This window comes from Lepisosteus oculatus, chromosome 2 (genome assembly GCF_040954835.1).
Source record: "Lepisosteus oculatus isolate fLepOcu1 chromosome 2, fLepOcu1.hap2, whole genome shotgun sequence".
Lineage (NCBI taxonomy): Eukaryota > Metazoa > Chordata > Actinopteri > Semionotiformes > Lepisosteidae > Lepisosteus > Lepisosteus oculatus.
Genome location: NC_090697.1, coordinates 30,623,153 through 30,642,432, shown reverse-complemented (window position 1 = coordinate 30,642,432; position 19,280 = coordinate 30,623,153). Strand labels below are relative to the sequence as shown.

Genomic DNA, 19,280 nt, shown 5'->3' with positions numbered 1-19,280 from the left:
TCCTACACTCTGAGCATATTGCCACACAGACACTTTACATACATGCATCTGACTGCTGTTGTATTCCAGCATGCACTGAGACCCGTTTTATTCTGTTACTCTGAAAGTGCATAGAAATGCCAGGATAATTATTCACGTCATTCACGTTTGTTTTATTTACATGAACACAATATTAGTCAATATATTTTAAATGTATTGGCCACTACAAACAGGTGCTATTTTGAGCTCTGGGGAGACAATTTAAAATAAAATGTCACACGACTTACCAAAGCCATTTTCATATTTTACTATTGCTCTGATTTGAGCCAACATTTAATTTAGAAGGATGTCATAAGACCAAATCCTAAAGAAGCGCAGCAACAGGAGTTCTCGCCCGTGTCGCAACGGGATGGACTGAAATAGCGCTGTAAACAGTGTGGCTGTGAGCGCGTACGCATAAACAGAGCTTCGTGACTACAGCTTCTCCATCATAGTAATTAAAAACCAGAATGGATTTGACTTTATGACACTCAACACTGGCTCCTGTGGCTATCACCTAATATCCTGTCTCATTACAAAGTCTTAAAATGTCCTGGACCGGGACTTGTTTACCCGACAATACGGACAGGGTCTAGAATTACACAGCCGACAAGGGGGGTGCGAGTTTTAATCCAACCTCTGGGGCTGTTACGTCACGCAGCAGCCAGCTGCTGTGAGGATGCTAACGTAAATGTTTTTCAACAAGTGAAGGCACTGGAGCTGCCAGAGAAACTTCAGAGCGCACATCCCTCTAACGCTTGTGTGGTGTCTGTTTCCGCTTTATAAAAGAGCTGCTCCAGAGGCTTTGGGATCATCGGGCCGGATTCCGCCTTCTGGACCGCAGTGTTATAATGCAACGGTTGCGTACTTAATTAAAAGTAAAAGACAAACAACAGGTAAGCCCCGGCTTTCGCGATTGCTGTGAAGGGGGTTCTCCTGACAATGCTAAAGATAACAATACTGAATATTGTAAAATGAAATTAAAAGCAATATCTCCATAATGAGAGCTGAGGTATTGTGTGTGTGGTGGTATTTGAAAATGGAAACAATACGTTATGTCTAATCCGATAATAAGACAAATGTAGTAGTTTGATGTGTTAATTTGGGTCAGAAGTTTAAAATGTTGTGTACTGTATTTTGTATGTTTTCAGTGATTGTGTGTGTTGATTTATTTGCCTTTTTGGTGATTTGATTTTAAATTTGGAACTCAGACCCGTCCCGAGTTTATTTACTTTCTCGCTATAGCGTTAGAGTTGGGATGGCTGGGAAGATATGAAGCATAGTTACAGGGAGATAAAAATAATCACAGGGTCTTACATCACTAGGTGTATTTTTGGTGACTTGCATTCTGCTAGGGAGGTCGTAGTTACTGGGTGTCGTTTGCAGTTTGAGGCAGAATGCATGTCCTTCTGAAGTCAGCGGGCGTATTGTGTATCAGCAAGAAAATAACGTTTGCCCTGAAACGTGATCCTATAACTAGCTAGCGCAGGGCTGACCAGTAGTGCAATGCGGCGTAAAAATATACCTATAAAATTTTAGAAGTTTTGCACCGGTATGTCCGACTGACCTTGTCGTGGTCACATGGAAAGAACAAATGCTTGTTGTGCAAAAGCAGCAACGGTAGCTGGACTGGAGATGACGAGAGGCGGGAGAAATGACCGGCTTTGGGTAATTGGAATTTGGCACTGAGGACTGATTCAAAAATACCGAAAGACACAAGTGCATTTTTTTCAAGCTTGCCGGCGTCTGGGTGAGAAATGTGGAATGCGTTTGGAAACGGTCTACCCGTGCATGGGGGCGGTGGGTACGTGACCAAAGCTCAGGGATGGGAGTTTGTGCCCCTTTCCAGGTTAGAAAGGGAACGGGGCAGGGGGAAAGTTCGCAGTCCGCTCAGGACTTTCTCTTCCCCGGCTCCGGTCACGCAGTTTCACGAAGAACCTCAGCCAGGACTGGGAGCAGCATCCGAGGCGGCGACTAGAGCACAGACCAGCAGACTCGATTTCCAGGCACAGCATTCGCGTCTGAAAAAGAAATGCGAAGAGCTGAAGAAGCGCTACGGACGAGAAAAGGATGAATGGATGAGAGAAAAAGAACAACTATTGAGAGAAGTGGCTGATATACAAGTAATTATTTAAAGGGAAAGAAAGTGCAAACCAGAAAATGCCATTGAATAGTTAAAAAAATGAGAATTACACCGTTTTACATTAAAACTAAGTTATAAAAGGAATAACGTTATGCGAAGTACAGTACATAGCCTATTTGTTGTTGTTTTTTTTATTCACGATAGCTGTTATTTGGGATTTCATTCGTAGGGTGGGGAAAACAGAAGGATTTTGCTGGATTTAAGGTCCGTTTTGGGAGACGTTCAGTCGGATTTAAAACGGGAGGAGTCGAAGAGAAGTGACTTGCAGCTGCAGTACACGAAGGACCGGTGTGCTTGGGACCTAGAGAGAGCAGAACTGAAATGTCGCATCGCACAGGTACGGCCGCTGTAACCGCTGATCGCTGCCTTGCGTGTTTTGAACATTATGGTTAAAAAATTACAAATTCGAAGACTTTCATTTAGGTCATTTAAAGATAAAATGCCACTGGAAATTTTGTAAATCGTTTCAATAGGGGGTAATGTAGCACAGTATACACGTTACGAAACAGATTTTGTTCTGTGATTTTTACGTTTGATTCTTTAAATCACAGTTTTAGAACGAGGGGTCAGTCACCTACGTCCTTCATTAGAGACATGATTAGACCATTTTCTCCTTGGCAGTGAATCAAACAGAGGATGTTCACTTATCTGCATGTGTCCTGTTGCTACTTCATTAATGGCTTTGAGATATTAAATTTGAAAAAAGGATCTTGCAGATTATGTTCTGTAGGTATATTGTAGTACCACATTTTAAGATAAAACTATGCAGTTCACAGAGGCTAAATTAAAATATATCTTGTTAGCTTGTTACAAAGTCACACCCTCTTGCTCCCTTTTTACCAGTGTTGATCTCTACAGGAGTTTGGATATGTATCTTCCATGAAGTTTGCTTTGTGTTGCTAGGAGATTTTCAAGGGGAAATGATTTGCATAGTGGTCTTGTTCTTGTGGGAATCTAATACATATTTCCCCCCAGTCTCTGTACGTCTCTTTTTCCTTCCACCTATGATAATCATAACACTTTTAAGGACAGGATGTTAACTGAAAAGAAGGGGTAAGATCTACAACTTTAAAAGAATGTCTGTTGAAGAAATACTATCTCTTCCCCTAGGAGTTTTGCATTGCAAAGAATGGCCATGCCATCTATTTTTAGTACAAGGTATACAGTATATGTCCGTTTCAGGGTTAGTGTGTCATGAAAACCACTCTTACTATTGGCATTGAAGTTCGAATGAAAGTGGTTAGGATGGTGCCTTTCAATTGTTTACTTTCAAGACTTTATAATCTGTATTTTGTGCAGTGAAAGGCAACAACAGCTAAGAAAGACAGTGGCTTTTCAACATTAATTGAGAACACTTTCATGTTCTTCTGATTTGTGGTGTACCCTCTCTCAGGATGAATCAGGCTGGCTTTGCGTGTATGCACGTAGTCCAACTTGTTTTTTTCTGCAGCAGTTTCAACTTGTGTAATTTGCTGTGTTAGTTACAGTAGGTTACAAGACTGGATGAAAACATTGTATGAAAATATATGGTTCCTTTATTTTCCTTAATTGTTAAACCTTTCAAGATCAGACATGAGTCAGCCATTAAGTCATGTACAGACATAATATTAAAGGATATCTTAATAAGTCATCATTTTAAACAACATTTTTAGTCCAGAAGCAGGGGATTGTTTGGAGAGCCAGACTGTGAATGTAATCTCACACTTTTACCAGTAACCTCTTGTTTCTTTGCACTGGATATATGTTTATGTGGCAGTACGTCTTTTATGACAATTCACCAACAGATAAATATGAGGGTTATGAGAATATTATAAAGTAATGTGATACAATATTTTTAGTCCGTTATAAGAAGCAGCACAGTATGCTACCCAAATACCAGGATTTTAAATGTAAAATATTCAAAGAACTAACAGGTGTGCAGCTTTGGTGCTGGTGCTCTTTTATGAATGTGGCATTCAATGACGAATGAATAATGAATTAATAAATTAGTGCAGCACACACTTCACGTCATGTGAGTTTTTCCCTCTGTTCGAATCATTTGGGAAGACATTTTCTTTCCAGTTCTTCTCCCCCCCCGAGAATATAATACAAGACCCCGTCCCTCTGCATAACACAAACCAGGGGGAAGGAAGATGTCGTTTGTGCCCGTGTGCAGTCCTTGTATGGGTTTGTTGACAAAGGCTGTTTCATGTCTTCCCCCGGCGCCGCGCCGCAGCTGGAAGCGCAGCGGAGTAACGCGCGTCTGGACCAGGCGGGCCCCGGAGCGGAGCGGAAGAGGTTGCTGGCGGACACCCACACGGTGGCCATGGACCTGCGCCGGCAGCTGGAGCACAGCGAGCAGGGCTGGCTGAGAGAGAAGGGGGAGCTGCTGGAGCGCTTCGACGGCGAGAGGAGGGAGTGGGAGAGCCAGCTGAGGGACATGCAGCAGCGCATCGAAGAGGTGCGCCCGCTCAGCGCCCGCCGCCCTGTGTGCCATTGGCCCGGCTCTGTTAAGCCCTCTGGCTCGTCTCCCCCGAGAAACCCCCCTGAGGGTCAAAACAAGAAAACAAATGTGCTGTGTGAACCTAAGCAGAACGTAAAACTGAGAATAATCCAAAATGCTTTAAACCTTGAAAGATGTTTTAGATTAAAAAAAAACGATGTGTTTATTAACTGCATGGGGAGCTGTGTCAGGGTTGTGCAGACTAGGCTGGTTTTGTACAGTGTCTTGAAGCGATTATGGCACATCTCTGTGTGTCAGGCGTCCTTGTAGTAACAGTCAGGGCAGATGTCGTAATGAAGAACAAAGCTCCGGTACTTTAAAGGATTATTGGGAAAAGGAATTTTAATTGGGCAATTTTATGGGAAAAAAAACCTGCTCTATCTGAAAGCCAAAGTATTAAAGAAAGAGCAGTAGGGCATGCTAGTGCACAAGAAAGACTGCCTTTCTGACTGGCCTATATTTCACTGCTCTTACATTTACTGTTAGTAACCGAGGGTCAGGACCAAGAACTTGAAGAGCCATGTTGAAAAGCTTTGAAATCTATAACAGTTTAAGACGTACCGCTGTCAATAATTTCATGCTATTTACTGTTGAGAGAGCGGACACAGCCCAATAGGTTGTTTGAGGAGAAGGGTAGCTCAATATAGGCAACAAAGAAAGCCAGTTAGTTTGAAACAATCGCCAGATTGAGAAAATACGGTGTCTGTGAATGTTGAAGTCCGGTGATTTTGCCCTACAATGTCAAGGTGTGGAAATGTTTCCTTTTCGTTCAGCTGTACCATGAAGTAAAGGCAAGACGGGAGGGAGCTGTGACTGGGCAGGAGCATGGGACCCACGCCGAAGCACTGAGGCTCAATTTACATTCCGGCAGTTCTGGATCCAGTGGCCTTACCGGCCCTGCGGATCAAAGGTTTGACCATGTCACAGAGCACGACATTTCAGAGGCAGAGGAGACTCTTCGCGACAGTTCTGGACAGAAATTAAGAAGCTTTCCAGTGCCTATGGGAAACGAGCCATCCATCAAATCATCTAACAGCTTCCAAAATAGTAATGACTGCCAAAATAATGGGACATGTGGGAATGACAAAAAGAAATATACCAGCGCTCTTAATGCGGTGAGTAGCATAACGTCATGATAATCTACTGAAGTTTTGCTGAAGATGTGCAGCTGAAATTGGCCACTAAATATTCTTTGTGGTTCTTAGGCATTAAAGGAAATAGCAAAAGTAAGTGAGGAGCTGTGCAGCTATCAGGATGAAATAAGAAAAACAAGTCTCCATAGAAGGTAGTGTTTTTCTCATTTTTTCTCATCTCTTTTCAAGCAAACCTCAGGTCGTGTGCACAGTGACCTTCTTCAGTAGTTCTCTTCTGAAATTACTTTTCTTCCAAATAATTTTCTTTAACATGTTTATCCATAGAGTAAATGTTATAGCGTGTGCAGAATAGACTTTGAGGTTGTTCTGCACAAAATCTATAAAGAAAAACTGCAAAAGTTCTATTTTGCTTTTTCCAAATTGTATGATAATTGAACAAAGCATTAGTGTCATTTTAGTGTCGCTTTAGTGCTTTAGAGAAGTTTGAAAGGGCTGTTTTAGCTCATATGAAAACAAAATGAAACAACATGTGAAATAAAGAAAAGTGAAATTGAATGGCTTCATGTGAATGAGAAGAATACTGGAAAAAAATGTCCACTTTTTTCTGTTTGATTGTGTGTATTAGGAGCAGAACTCAGTCGACATCATTTATGAAGGAATTTGAGGAAGCCCAGAATATAAAGAACAAAGCTTTTCCACCGTTTCAATCAAACAACGGAGACTTGGCTTTGAATTCAAAATGGTCCGGAGATTTGAGTATTACAGAGGAAGAAAGCAACAGCATTAACGGGGTCAGCATGACCAGGGACTTGAATGACAGCTTTGGAAATGAAGCAGACTCAGGGACTAATCCGTCTCTGAGGAAGATAGAAGCCCCGCCGGTTCCTCCTCGCACAACATCCTGGTATTTAACGAGTTCAGCAGCCCCTGAACCTGCGGACCTTCATCTGCCTGAGTCCAAAAAAACCCGGGAGACACAGGAATCACTGAGTGAGAGGAAATGCAGCAGCCCATCAGTTCTGAAAAAGTTTGGAGCCATGCTTCAAGAAAACGAAGGAAAAACACTTACAGAGTCTGGAATTTTTACCCACATCGTGCCTGCAGATCCTAAGTGTAACATTGGCTGCTGTCATAGTAGGTGGTCATGTGATATAAGTAGGTTTGGCAGCAGTAAGTCATCCACATATTTGCCTGTCCAAAAAAGTCTGTCGGACGCCAACATTTTTCCAGCTGATACAGAGTATTGCCCAGACTACAGTGCGCTTGAGAATGCCAGTTGCACAAACGTGCAGGTTCAGACTGTAAACAAAGACATTACAAGAAAATGGAACTCATCTTTCAGTTCAGCAGAAAAGGGAAAGTGCACCTTGGGCACACCTTCCACGTACATTGAAATGAGCACGCCAAAGAACAATGAGACTTTAGCATTGAAAACTGCTGAATTCAACAGAACTTTGTTCCAGGTAGATGCGAGTAGTGCTTTAGAGGAGGACAATGTGATGTTTGCTGCAGTCACTGCAAGTTCTAGACCCAGTGGTTTGAATGTAGACTGTGCACTTCGTTATACAGAGCATATGGATGCTAATCTCCATAGTCCAGACAAAAAAGTCTCAGCCTTAACTGAGTGTGTACCAAATAGTCATGTAAATAACACTAGACTGAAAGGCCAGGGAATAAAAAATGTCTGTTCTCTCTGGGTTGACAACGCCAATGGCCAGCAGGACCTCTGGAGACCAAGCAACTTAGCTTCATGTCCTCGGCCAGTGGATCCAAGCTCCAATGATGGAGCTGTTGAAAAGACTCTGAAGGGCTTTGAGCAGTCCGCTCCTTCCTACCAGACTTCTAAATGTGGCTGTTGTCGGCAGCAGACCCCTAATTCTGGATCTTCCCAAACTCGGCGAGACAGCCTCGTCGAGCTCTTAGACATGCTTCAAGCCGAACACGAAGCCTCAAGACTTTCAGGCCCCAGACTTCCCAGCCCGAGACTTTCAGATACTCCTCCCGTGTGGTCGGATACGCACAAGGGGATGGAGCTGAAAATGAACGAGGTTAGTCCAAGCTCACCTCTTACAACTAAGAACCGGTAGTAGCCGCTTACGATTTCCACGTGCGGTTGTGTTCAAAATAAAAATGCAATTTGTGTGGGGAAAAAAAAACTTTTAACTCTGGGGAAATAGAATTGGATTTATGTTACCACTTTTCACTCAAAGGATTCCAAAGCACTTCACATATAGCGTGGCACCCACTTCATTTATGTAATGTTAAGTGCAGTGTCTTTATGGCTGTTATGAGCCATGCAAACCTAATGCATAGCAGATAAGATAGCGAAGTAAGAAACTGCTTCACCAGTTGTGGGAATGAAGCAGGGAAATGTAGGGAGGCCAGACTGTACAAGCCCAGAGTTTGCATAGTCAGCCCTGCCAGTCGGCAGCCTGGATACTGGGGCAACACCCATAGTCCTCTGGATCTTTAATGGCCAAGTACTGTACATCACATATGGTTTAGTGTTTCATCTAAAGGATGAAAACTGTTATATTTAGCTTTTATCCCCTAATTGAGTAATTTTGCAGAGTAATTTCATGATTGGAAAGCACTGTTTCTTCCTTTGTCTACTAAGCATATGTATCCAGTTGTTCTCATATTGAGAACTCTCTTAAAGTCGTGATAAACCTTAATCCTGATTTGAGATGAGAATTTCCCCAGAGATATTTATATTAAAAATACACCGTTACATCATGTGAACCTTGTGAAATAATATTCCAAGCTCTTTTATACTTATTTACGCATAAAAGTCCAGACTCAGAAGAGCTTAGCTGTGGATACAAGTTTTCAGGCGTGGTAATCACTAAGACTACCACAGTAGTCATATGGTTTCATCTTGGGCCTGTAGCTGAATTAAGGCAGACCTGGTTCCATTTTTATTTTTTGTTGTTGAACAAGGTCATGCAGTCATTCTGTTTAATTTAAAGCCTTACTTGGCTCTTTTCCCCAGAGAGACTCGAACATAAATCCTAAGTGTAGATGTTTTACTTGTCCGAATCCAGGCCTCTACAGCGGCTCTCAGGTTAATTCTGGCGCTTGCAGTACAGTATGTGCTACAGAGCCTCAAGCAAACAAGAAGTCTTGAGCTTTATGATTAAGTCTGAGTTAATCATCACAGGGCTTGAAAGCTATGACTGGAAAAGCCGTGTTGAGGTGTGTTGATGATTATAGTTTGCTGCTTCTATAATCATACTGCTGAGAAAGAAACCCTCTGGTAGAGCACTTTTTGTTAGAAAGGGTAATCCTGGGTCTCACATTTTATAGTAATACAATAATTGATATTTGGCACAATAATGACTGGATCTGGTACTGCCCCTGCTTTTTATTACCCTTTCAAAATGTTTTGGGCTCTTGAACATTATGGTAAAACATGTAAACAGCAAAATGTTTTCTTCGGCACTCCACTTTAAAAGATACAGTTCTAGGATCTATTCGAAAGCTTACAAACAAAATTGCCTCACATAGAAGATGTTTTTCATAAGTAGTCTTGTGCATTCATTGTGATAGAACAGGAATTGTGTCCTTTGGTCTGTAATTGATAAGGAATTGCCAAATAAAGACAGAAAAATAATGAGGAAAAAAGCCATGCAATCCCATTTGGTGTCTTCAGGAATGGAGAACCCATCACTTTTCAAAACTCATTTTCAGAGGCGGATGTTATTTTGTACCTAACTGATGTTGGTCTGGCGATAAGCATACAGTACACAGTTTGCTCTCTGCACATGACCTGCGTTCGTCTCTTCATCAGTGCCTTGTTGTAAAGGTGGGCTCCGCACCTATTGCGTGACAGAAACAGGTGTGGTGCTTTTGTTGTTGAGAACTCATGCAGTCTTCTTCTGCTGTCTCTTAAGGGCAATGATGAACCTCCCTCCTTCTCAACCAAGAAGAATTTCGCTCGACCCGCCCGGCCAGCAAACAGGCGTCTTCCAGCCCGCTGGGCCGCACGGTCGCCTTCTGCCTCTTCCGCGCAGAGACGCCATTTTTCCTTCTCCCGCCACCCCGCGACGGTCATCGTCTGAGCCCCGACAGACGCAGCCCGGCCCCCGCCGCCGCCGCTAGTATACCTTATCGCTCTTTGACAATGCCTTTTATCTTCTGTAAATACTTAACTGTTATTTGTACTGAGCTATTAAGTGCTTTAATTGTGTACATCGACGTACGCAATATGTTTTTAGAATGCATTATTTAGAAATGGACAGATGATGCTTACTTCCGAGTCTCCAGCATTTTCAGTGGCCTACTGTACTTCTGTACTGATTTGAATCACAACATTCTACCAGTTGTTTTTTTTTTCCTTACAATTTGTTTAATTATAATCTTGTGTATGTTCTACAACGTTCTGCCAGCGGCAGCCATGTCATTGTTACATGCATGCTAATGTGTTTGTTGCATGTCTGTGTTTATGAGTATATCAGACATTATGTAGGTTATTATTAACAGACAATAGACTGATATTGTACTTTTCACTAGCAGTTAACCATCTGTTTACTATATTGTCGTTCAACATGATTATGATATATAATACCAATTTTAAGTGTTATAGTAACTGACAGTGAAACATGTAATGAGAGTGACGTGTTTTATTGTCTTTTTCTGATAATAAATATTTCAATGCATTTATTAAAGTGTGTACTGCTGGATATTTTAGAAAAATAAAAACAACATCTTTTAAGCAATACTGTTTTGATGTGTACATATATACTGTTTCCCAGAGTAGGGAATAAGAACAGGCAATAGATGTCTATTAATTAAAAAGAAAACCCAAAATTCTGTTAGTGTTACTGTACGGTATGACAAGTGCAGGAAAGCAAATTCACATACACATTCAGAGTCATTTTTATTTAAATAAAGTTATCTTACTTAGCGCCGTCCTTCGAATGAGATGTAAAACCGAGGTCCTGACTCTGGTCATTAAAAATCCCAGAGCATTTCTCAAAAGGAGTAGGGGTGTAACCCCAGCATCCTTGCCAAATTTCTCATTGGCCTTTACCAATCATGCCCTCCTAATAATCCCCATCTCTGAACTGGCTTCATCACTCTGCTCTCCTCCCCATTGAGAGCTGGTGTGTGGGGAGAGTACTGGTGCACTATGGCTGCCGTCACATCATCCAGGTGGGGCTGCACATTGGTGGTGTTGGAGAGGAGTCCCCATTACCTGTAAAGCGCTTTGAGTGGAGTGTCCAGAAAAGCGCTATAGAAATGTAAGCAATTATTATTATTATCTGTATGTTTAGACACAGCAGTTCATTAAGGGTTCACTGTGCCACCTGGTGGTCTTACAAAGTAGTGCAGCCCTGCACCAGATTATTTGTAAAACAAAATTGTTGGTCGTTAACTTTCAATGTACCACTCCATGTGTCTTTCAGTGCTGCACAATACACCTCGAGCATTCTGAACGGCTGCATCTGTAATTAAATGATAATTGGCCATTGTTAGAAAAAAACTTCCAGTCTAGCAATGAGTCATTTGTGTTCCAATAAATGACAGGGAATAAAAGGTCAAAAACCTATTTGGATTTTACACGTAGAGGGGGACTTTCTATATGAGACTGGATACTTGATGTCATATGGACACAAATGTGGAAGTTTATTTGGAAAATAGAAAGTACAGATAAAAGTCCTGTTTTTTTTTCTTAACTTTCATTTGACATTTGTGGTATACTGTATACATACACTTGATATCTGAAATATATAATAAATCAGATATTTTTTATTATTTTAATCTGACAAGGCAACATATATTGGACCACACATTATCAGTTAAATTGAACAAGAATGCAAAATTAACTTTCAGGTCCTTCGGCATTATTTTGACACTGCCGGTATGCTATTTACTTTTCTTATGTTTCATATTGTGCCAATGCATCAGACCATTGAAGAGATGTCTCATATCTAATACTTACAGTACATTTATGAAGCAAAACCTTACTTCACTGTGCAAACTGAATTCCGTTTGTCGTCACAGTCTAATGTATCTGTTGCAATGTCTCTCGTTGAAATGCTGTATCTCATCTCATTGGAATAGTGTTCCAGAAGCTGCAGAGGACACTTTGACTTTATAAAACAGCTTACTTCATAACAGATACCAGCATTTTGGAATGGTTTGACTTGGATTACTCATTTCAGTTATTGTATACATTATTCCTGTAAGAGGAAAGTCTGTCTTTAATTACAGTGCATGTCAATTCAAAAATTAACCTAACAGGCCAAATAACATCAGACTGATAGAATTCCAAATGTGTACCTAGCGTAATGTTTATTAATGTATACAACCACTGAGTTATTATGATATGTTTGATGAATTTAGAAAAATATTTTCAGAACATTCAGTAAGTTTTAAAAGCTGCATCTGCCTACATACTGTAGCATATTCCAAAGAATCAAGTAATAGGTTTATTCCATGCTGAAAAGAGAAGAAAGAAAACACGTTTCGGCCGTGGAGCCTTCTTCACGTGTGAGGTCAGAAATAAACAGAAATAAACCTATTACTTGTTCCTTTGCAGCCTACGCATGCTGACACATCTACCCACCTGAACTACAGTATAACAAAGAATGTATACTTGCCTAATGTATTAATTGTACAATCACATACTATATCTCACTGTATATGGGAATAACACTGTGGCCTGATGGAAAATGTGTTTAATCTGTATTACAATATCCTGAATCATTGTACTGATTTTATGCAGATAGCCTGTTTTTTTTTCTCACTAGTACTCATTCTTCACAAGCTAGTTGACTGAGGCTTCATTTTGTGTTTGGTGAGTATGGACTACAGTATATTGATATGATAGTCATCTCACTTGAAACACTGGAGAAGCGATCGCACTTTTTGAACGTCTGTCGAAATCATTATTATCTGTATCCGTAGTGTTTTCATCAGATTCTGATGGTGCATATTCTGAGGATATAAAGTGCTTGTGTTGTGTATTAGTAGACTTTAGACTTCAGTGCTCCATTCCTGGACCCAACCCCCAGCACATACTGTACAGTAGGAGGTCTAGCAGACCCACAGTGATAAAAGAAAAATGATTTTATACAGAAAGTGTTTCTGATATAACTGACATTCATCTGTGATTGAAATCTTTCTTTGATCTCTTTGCATGGTTAACACATCTGAAACTCATTCACACTCCATTATATCAGAAGGTTTTATGACCTAATGACCACTTAGGATTACTACAGTAATAAGACACCTAGTCCTTGGAGTGAGCTAATAACGTTCTCCACTGTCCTCGTAAACACTAAGGATCATCTGTCTGTATTTAGTCTGCCAGCAGACTGGTCGTAATAGAAATGTTTGCAGATGATATTCTGTTGAATAGACTCTGAAAGTGATTCACTTATCAGCCATTTATACGGCTTGCAATGATACTGAGGAACCCTATCCCAAGCGAAATCTTGCACCCAAGACTGGAATAGCAACTGAGACTTAGTTTTGGTGCCAGAAATCCTATCCTGGTGGTGAGATAAATAAAATTAGTCTCTTCCTTATCCATTGCTGCATGTTTTTTTGTTTTTTTAGTGTCTATGACAAGCTCACAGACTGCTTCTACCCAGGGTTTGGTAATGTACATACTGCAGTATATTAAAATAAACTGAAAAATAAATTGGATACAAATATTTTTTAGAAAAATAATTCCATAAACAAATATTTCAAATAAGTTCATTTAAAGGAAAGCATTTATCTGAATGTCATACTTAAATAAATTAACATCTAAAGTCAGAGGATTCTTTACATATCAATTTGATCTGTGAATATATGTTCTGACTTTGAAAAGTTGTCATAACCAGAAACCCGTCCCCGACAACACAGGACATTAAAGAAATAACAATTCCATTAATAATTTCAATATCTCCCACAGGTGTCTGGACAGATTGTGCACTGGTCTCATCCAGCTCTTCAACCTATTAAAGTAGAGACGTGTTCATGTTTTCCATCATCATGCTGTAGATGTTGTTCGGCTTCTATTTTACAGATTTTCATCGTGTTCCCTCTTGTTAATCCTATTATTCACAGATCATTGGATGCCTCATTTCTTCCCCACATTTCTTCACATGGGTTAACTAACTGCTAATACTCTTTATAATACAATACTGGGCACCAGTCTGTCTTTATTTACAGTGTAAATGAACCTAACAAGCAGGCCAAATAACACCAGACAAGACAATATACTGTAAAGGCTCTGAATAGCAGAGACTCTGTACTATTATGAACACAAAACACCAGCCAACAGACAGAACATTGCACTAGCTGGTAACAATCAACAAGTACACACAGTTCCATCGCACAATTTAGAAGCCTGTGGTGCATACAATTGCTTTGTGTGCATATCAATTAATGTAATGTGTGCAGATTGGGTCATTTTCCTTACCGCACACTCACTGTTTGCCAGCAATGCTCTAAAACTTGTGTTTTTGCATGTGTGTATTGTGTATGTCAATCCTATACAATTTCAACATCACATGGGTATCATTCATGCAGAAGATTCTGTAAGAGAAAATGATCCTGGAGACTTAGGAGTCTGCCTTTTGATTGCAATGCTCCTCTCCTCTTGTTACTACCAACTCTTACTGATCTGCTGTTGCTTTATAAACATATTTCTAAAACAGTGGTTTTGTTGCATTTGCAATTTGCTAAAATAATTAATCAAACACATTGTAGGCGATTAAAAGGTTAGACACTGGTGTATTTTTACATGAATGGGGTCCTCCAAACCACAAGAGGTGGAGGTTTTTCTTTTGAAGACTTTATCTTCTGCCTTGACTCTGAAAATGGTAGTCCAGCTGAATGTAGGTGTGTGGTATTTGCAAGGTTACTGGCTGCAACAGTAACTTAGTGACGTTCAGGACCCTTTGCGGATGGTGTTGTAGTGGCGAGGCTTATTAATAAGGCAGAATTAAGTGTTTCTGAGCTTTCCCAAATTAGGCCTCATTTCTCTGTTCATCTCTGTGGTGCAGCCACAGAGAAACCATGCAGGCTGATTTAGGGTTCCTTTGATAAAAGACAGCTCCCAAAGGGGGATGCACTTAGCTAAGCCTGGCTATCATGATCAATGGTCATCCATTGGCGCCTATCTGTCTAGGGAGTGCCAGTTGGACATCTGGACTGCATTACTAAGTGTCAGGAGTAAGTGACTCATATCTCACCTTGATCAACCAATCAGGGACTGGTAGGGCCGAGTAACCCACGTGGGACTCTGATGCCCATGGAACTTTCAGCCAATCAATGAGCTGAAGTTCCTCCAGGTAAAAACAGGCAACAGAGAGATTCAGTAAGATTCAGAGAGATTCAGTAAGATTCTGGAGAGGATTCTGTGGACTGTTCTAAAGGGAATTCAAAGGAGAATTCCAGGGCAGGACGGCCCAGGAGCAGAAGGCTCCCAAGGGCAGGACATTCTCGCAGAGCGCCTCCTGACCATCCTGAGACTCAGCCCGGACAACCACGGAACGGCCAGTGTGTCCGAGTGCCAGAACTTTCCTTTGTTCTAAGAGTCTAGAGTGGAGGTTGCCAGAGAGTAACCAGCAGCAGGCCTCCTGAACAGGTCGGAACTGTGGAAAGCTGAATCACTATTCAGAACTAGCTCTTCATCAGGAACGAACCGGTCCTCTTCCCGACTTGCTGGGACCCACAGTCATCTTTTCTCCTCTGCACAAACTTTGCTAGTTAAAGCCAACAGTAAGCATCAGCAGCGCACCGTCGCAAGCCGCACAGCACAGCCTGGCACCGAGCCAGAGAGCGCGGATTGGACAGCAACAGCCTGCAACTGTTTCTTTGTGCCCGCAGGAGATCTGAATCCCCAAAAATTGGATGAGTATTCAACTTCACTGCATTACAGCTCGAGAATTCAATTGTTATCCAAACCAGTTGATATCAATTTAATTCCTAAGAGTTATGTACTTGTTTTGAGTATCTAATGTAGAAGTTGTAACCAAGTTCATTTTACGAAACGGTCTAAATGAATGATATACTGAACGTATGTCCTCTTGATATGTGTAACACTTCGTAACTGATTGAATATATATCTTTTGTATTCTGATAACCCTCTCGATAAGATCTGTTAGTTTTATATGCATATTCTATGTATTAATAAATGTATCCTCGTGTATTAGTACCTGCGTGTGTGCGTTGTTTGAGTTATGTCGCATGGTTGGACTCTAAAGCCATCAAAAGAATCAACTTTGTGATTTACTGCTACAATTAATAATTGTCTCAGTAAATGCCCAAACCCTACAGAACTGGTGCCTTCAGAGAGCCACTACATAACATTTTGGCTATGGCAACGTTACATATTTGGCATCCCTGAACGGCTATGAATCCCTACATATTTGGCGTCCCTGAACGGCTATGAATCCCTACAGTGTAATCCGGACGTAAGGACAACAGGGAAAAGACATACAGGATCAGGATGGGTTGACAGACAAGGGGGCTGGACGGCGGTGATCCGGTGCTCGGGGGGCATAGCGCAGGCAAACAAATGCAGACAGTACAAGGGGGAAATCCGGGGCGCAGCCCAAAGTCCAGGAACGGGGGGACCCATCCAAAACGAGACTAACAAGGTTAAAAATCCGGAATGGGATCCGGAACAGGAACAGGGATTAAAACCAGGGTAATGAGGCCAGGCACTCCGAGCCCCGGACTCAGCTGGTCAGGACGCCGTGATGAAGCCGATGCCGTGGGTCTCTCCTGGACCCGCTGGTAGGCGGCCTTCCGGGCGTCCATCTCCCAGTGCTGAGCCAGGAATAGTGAGAGGGTCTGGCTTAAATAATGGCAGACTAAACAGGGGGCAGGTGCATGAAATCAACTAAAATACAAAAGGGCCGGAGCGCCCTTAAGAGGAGGGATGATGATCGTGACACTTAGTCTGGCAAAAAAACTTTATTTTCTTCATAAATAGGGCATGTTGTTTTCTTTTTGTTTTCCTGCTATCCTCTGATAAGGTGAATTAGTGGTTATGGATCAACCAGCAATAAACTATCAACTGCACAAAATGATTCCAAAAACATTTAAATAATATCCAAAATCTGTATAGTAACATATACTTCTACTATACGTCCAAGGAGTTTTCCTATAGGGAGCATGGGACTCTACTGTCATGGTTTGTATTAGTAATGAAACTTCTTCACCCATTCTTACAAGTTTAAGAGCCATATTAATATTATAGTTTTTGTAAAGCGATTTTTTGAAGTCATCCCCCTTGCGGCACACAGTGACTGTTATGACCTCAGAAATGTTTGACCTCTGTATCCATATTTTTTCCAACACACACTGTTCAGTATGACAGCCAAGTGTAAGTCTGCTATTTCTGGAGGAGGAGGTTATTTTGCACATCCACTGTCAATGAAAGGAACACGATGGGTCCCTACGTGTAAATAGACGAGTTATGCACTATCACGTGCCTCATGACACAAACGTTAGCCCTCGCCAGCCTGTGTGATAACGTAAAGTGCAGACTGTCTTCACTCTGTCACTAAATCCTCTCTCCGTTACTTGACACTCGCTTCTAGATTTGTATCCAGGCCTAATCTGAATATATATATTTTTTTTATTTTTGTCGCTGAACGTTATGAACTCACTCACCAGGAAAAATGCCATTACAGAACAGCAATGTACAGTAGCTCTGTTCTCTAAACTTTTTCACATACCAGGAATAATTTCCTCACAAACACCCACCTGATAGTAAATTTGTAATTATGGTAACCAATAAATATCAAGGGGGGAGTGTGATTTAAAGTGAAGCACAAATATTAAGCTCTGGATGTGAAGAGAATGCCTATTCAAAAAATGTGTACATTCAAGATGCTTTTTGTTGAGCTAAAGATTAGAAGAAAGCACAAAATGTTAGAGCAATCTCTTCTCCCGCTGTCACTGATTCTGAGAGATGTACAGTACGTTAGGATCTCAGTAACAAGAGTAAAGCAAGGCACTGTTTCCACAGTGTGGCCCCTTGCATCTCGTATCTTACACAAGGAGTGGGCTGGACACTCTGTGTCGTGGGAAGATCCATGGGCACACATTGAAGAATGGAAACATTTTAAAAAAATACTGTTTACTATGTAATTGGAAGTCCTGGAGAGTGCATATTATCCCTAGAAATGTCAGATACAATATAAATTCCCTTGTCTGACCATTGCACAAAGGCAAAAGGGTGTTCACCAGATAAGAGACCAGCATTCTGAAAAACGTATGTTTGTGTGATGTACAGATGCAGCCATTCAAAATGGGTGGGGTATTTCGCGGTATACCCCGGTGGGCGTGTCGCAGTATCACGCAGTATCACGGGGTTAATCGCGTCATTTGACGTCATGCCGGAAAGTATCCGGCATCACCTTGTAAAACCGCCAGGAGGAGCCAATAAAGCTTAACCTCTCATGTACAGCATTTGAGCTTTTAAATTTAAATTGTGATGTGTATGTGTGTACTGTATGTGTGAGAACCACTTTGGTCTTTCTGCTATACATCCTGTAATTAAAATTAACACCATCAAAACATAATTTGCATGGCTCACAGTGTAGCGTCAGACACTTAATGTGTGGCCATCTTGCCCTCCTCACAAACATAGTGTTTAGTGTTCAGTCTGATTGATACAGTTTGGGTATAAAAAAAAACAACAGTCAACAATTCGCAACTTGCTGTTTGTGCATATGTGATATCATATATGGTTTATAATTCAGTAGCCACTGAGGAGGAGGGGAGGCATCGAGCTATAGAAATGACCACAAGTGAGTATCTTCATTTCAATAGTAGAGACATGGGGTTGAATTGAGTTAGTTGCAGCCATCTATCTAAATCCATCTTAAAGTTCAAACCTTGTTGAAACAGTAGTATGCAAGCTGTATATATTTACTGTACACACATTTGTATTAATAAATTCCTAACGTCTGGGCTCTTTGCAGGTACAATAGACCTGTGTCCTCTAATGCAATATTTCGGGGAAGTAGTGCAGTCTTACTCCAGTAGATTTTTATACCCAGACAATAATCTAGAATCATTAGAAATATCAAGGAAAACAGAGAGTGACCGAGTGGGTTCCGTCACGAGTGAGCATGTATTACCTACACACATGTAGATATGATGCTGGGTAGATTTCATTTCAATAGGAGTAATTGCAGTAGGGAGATGGACTGTGCTGATGAATGTGCTAGGGGTTCTAATGACATAGCGAATGGTAATAGTGAGAGCAGGAGGTGGGGAGCTGAGGAGAACAGATAGCATTCATCATGACCATAGCTGGGGGGATTGCGAATCATGTTTCAATCATTTTGAGGGGGACCGTGCCTAGCCCCACGTGGTCAAGAGCTGTCCAGAGATGATCACATTCAAGACTTTCTCAGCAACCAGTGACAGAACAGCAGCAGCTGAACTGTCAGTGTTGGAGGCATAGGTGACTTGAAGGAGACGGCGAACGTCATCCGTAGCCAGAAGATACTGTACCTGACAAATCCTGTTTGATCTCGATGTTTTAATCTATTCATCAAATGACCAAATCTGTGTAATAAAT

The 19,280-nt window shown here is 41.3% G+C and overlaps 1 protein-coding gene across 2 annotated transcripts; it reads left to right on the top strand.

Moving 5' to 3' along the window:
• The first annotated feature begins 428 nt into the window (after nucleotides 1–428).
• Nucleotides 429–10,455, top strand: mtcl3a (MTCL family member 3a). 2 transcript variants are annotated; one of them, XM_015356231.2, is made up of 8 exons: nucleotides 429–914; nucleotides 1,944–2,141; nucleotides 2,331–2,498; nucleotides 4,377–4,601; nucleotides 5,417–5,758; nucleotides 5,849–5,928; nucleotides 6,363–7,785; nucleotides 9,631–10,455. In XM_015356231.2, exons 2-8 carry the CDS (start codon nucleotides 2,097–2,099, stop codon nucleotides 9,796–9,798), a joined length of 2,451 nt encoding a protein of 816 aa, XP_015211717.2. In that variant the 5' UTR covers nucleotides 429–914; nucleotides 1,944–2,096; the 3' UTR covers nucleotides 9,799–10,455. The 2 variants fall into 2 exon arrangements, with proteins under 2 accessions (XP_015211717.2, XP_015211693.2); XM_015356207.2 differs by lacking the exon at nucleotides 429–914 and having other exon boundaries at nucleotides 936–2,141.
• Nucleotides 10,456–19,280: the final 8,825 nt, after the last annotated feature.

What these genes read in the sequence shown, in the direction of transcription:
- mtcl3a (XM_015356207.2), top strand. Translation starts at nt 1,776, where the DNA reads ATGTGGAATGCGTTTGGAAACGGTCTACCCGTGCATGGGGGCGGTGGG. An exon ending in TGAAATGTCGCATCGCACAG is followed by an intron (nt 2,499 to 4,376) that starts GTACGGCCGCTG and finishes GCCGCGCCGCAG; the next exon opens with CTGGAAGCGCAGCGGAGTAA. An exon ending in TGCAGCAGCGCATCGAAGAG is followed by an intron (nt 4,602 to 5,416) that starts GTGCGCCCGCTC and finishes CTTTTCGTTCAG; the next exon opens with CTGTACCATGAAGTAAAGGC.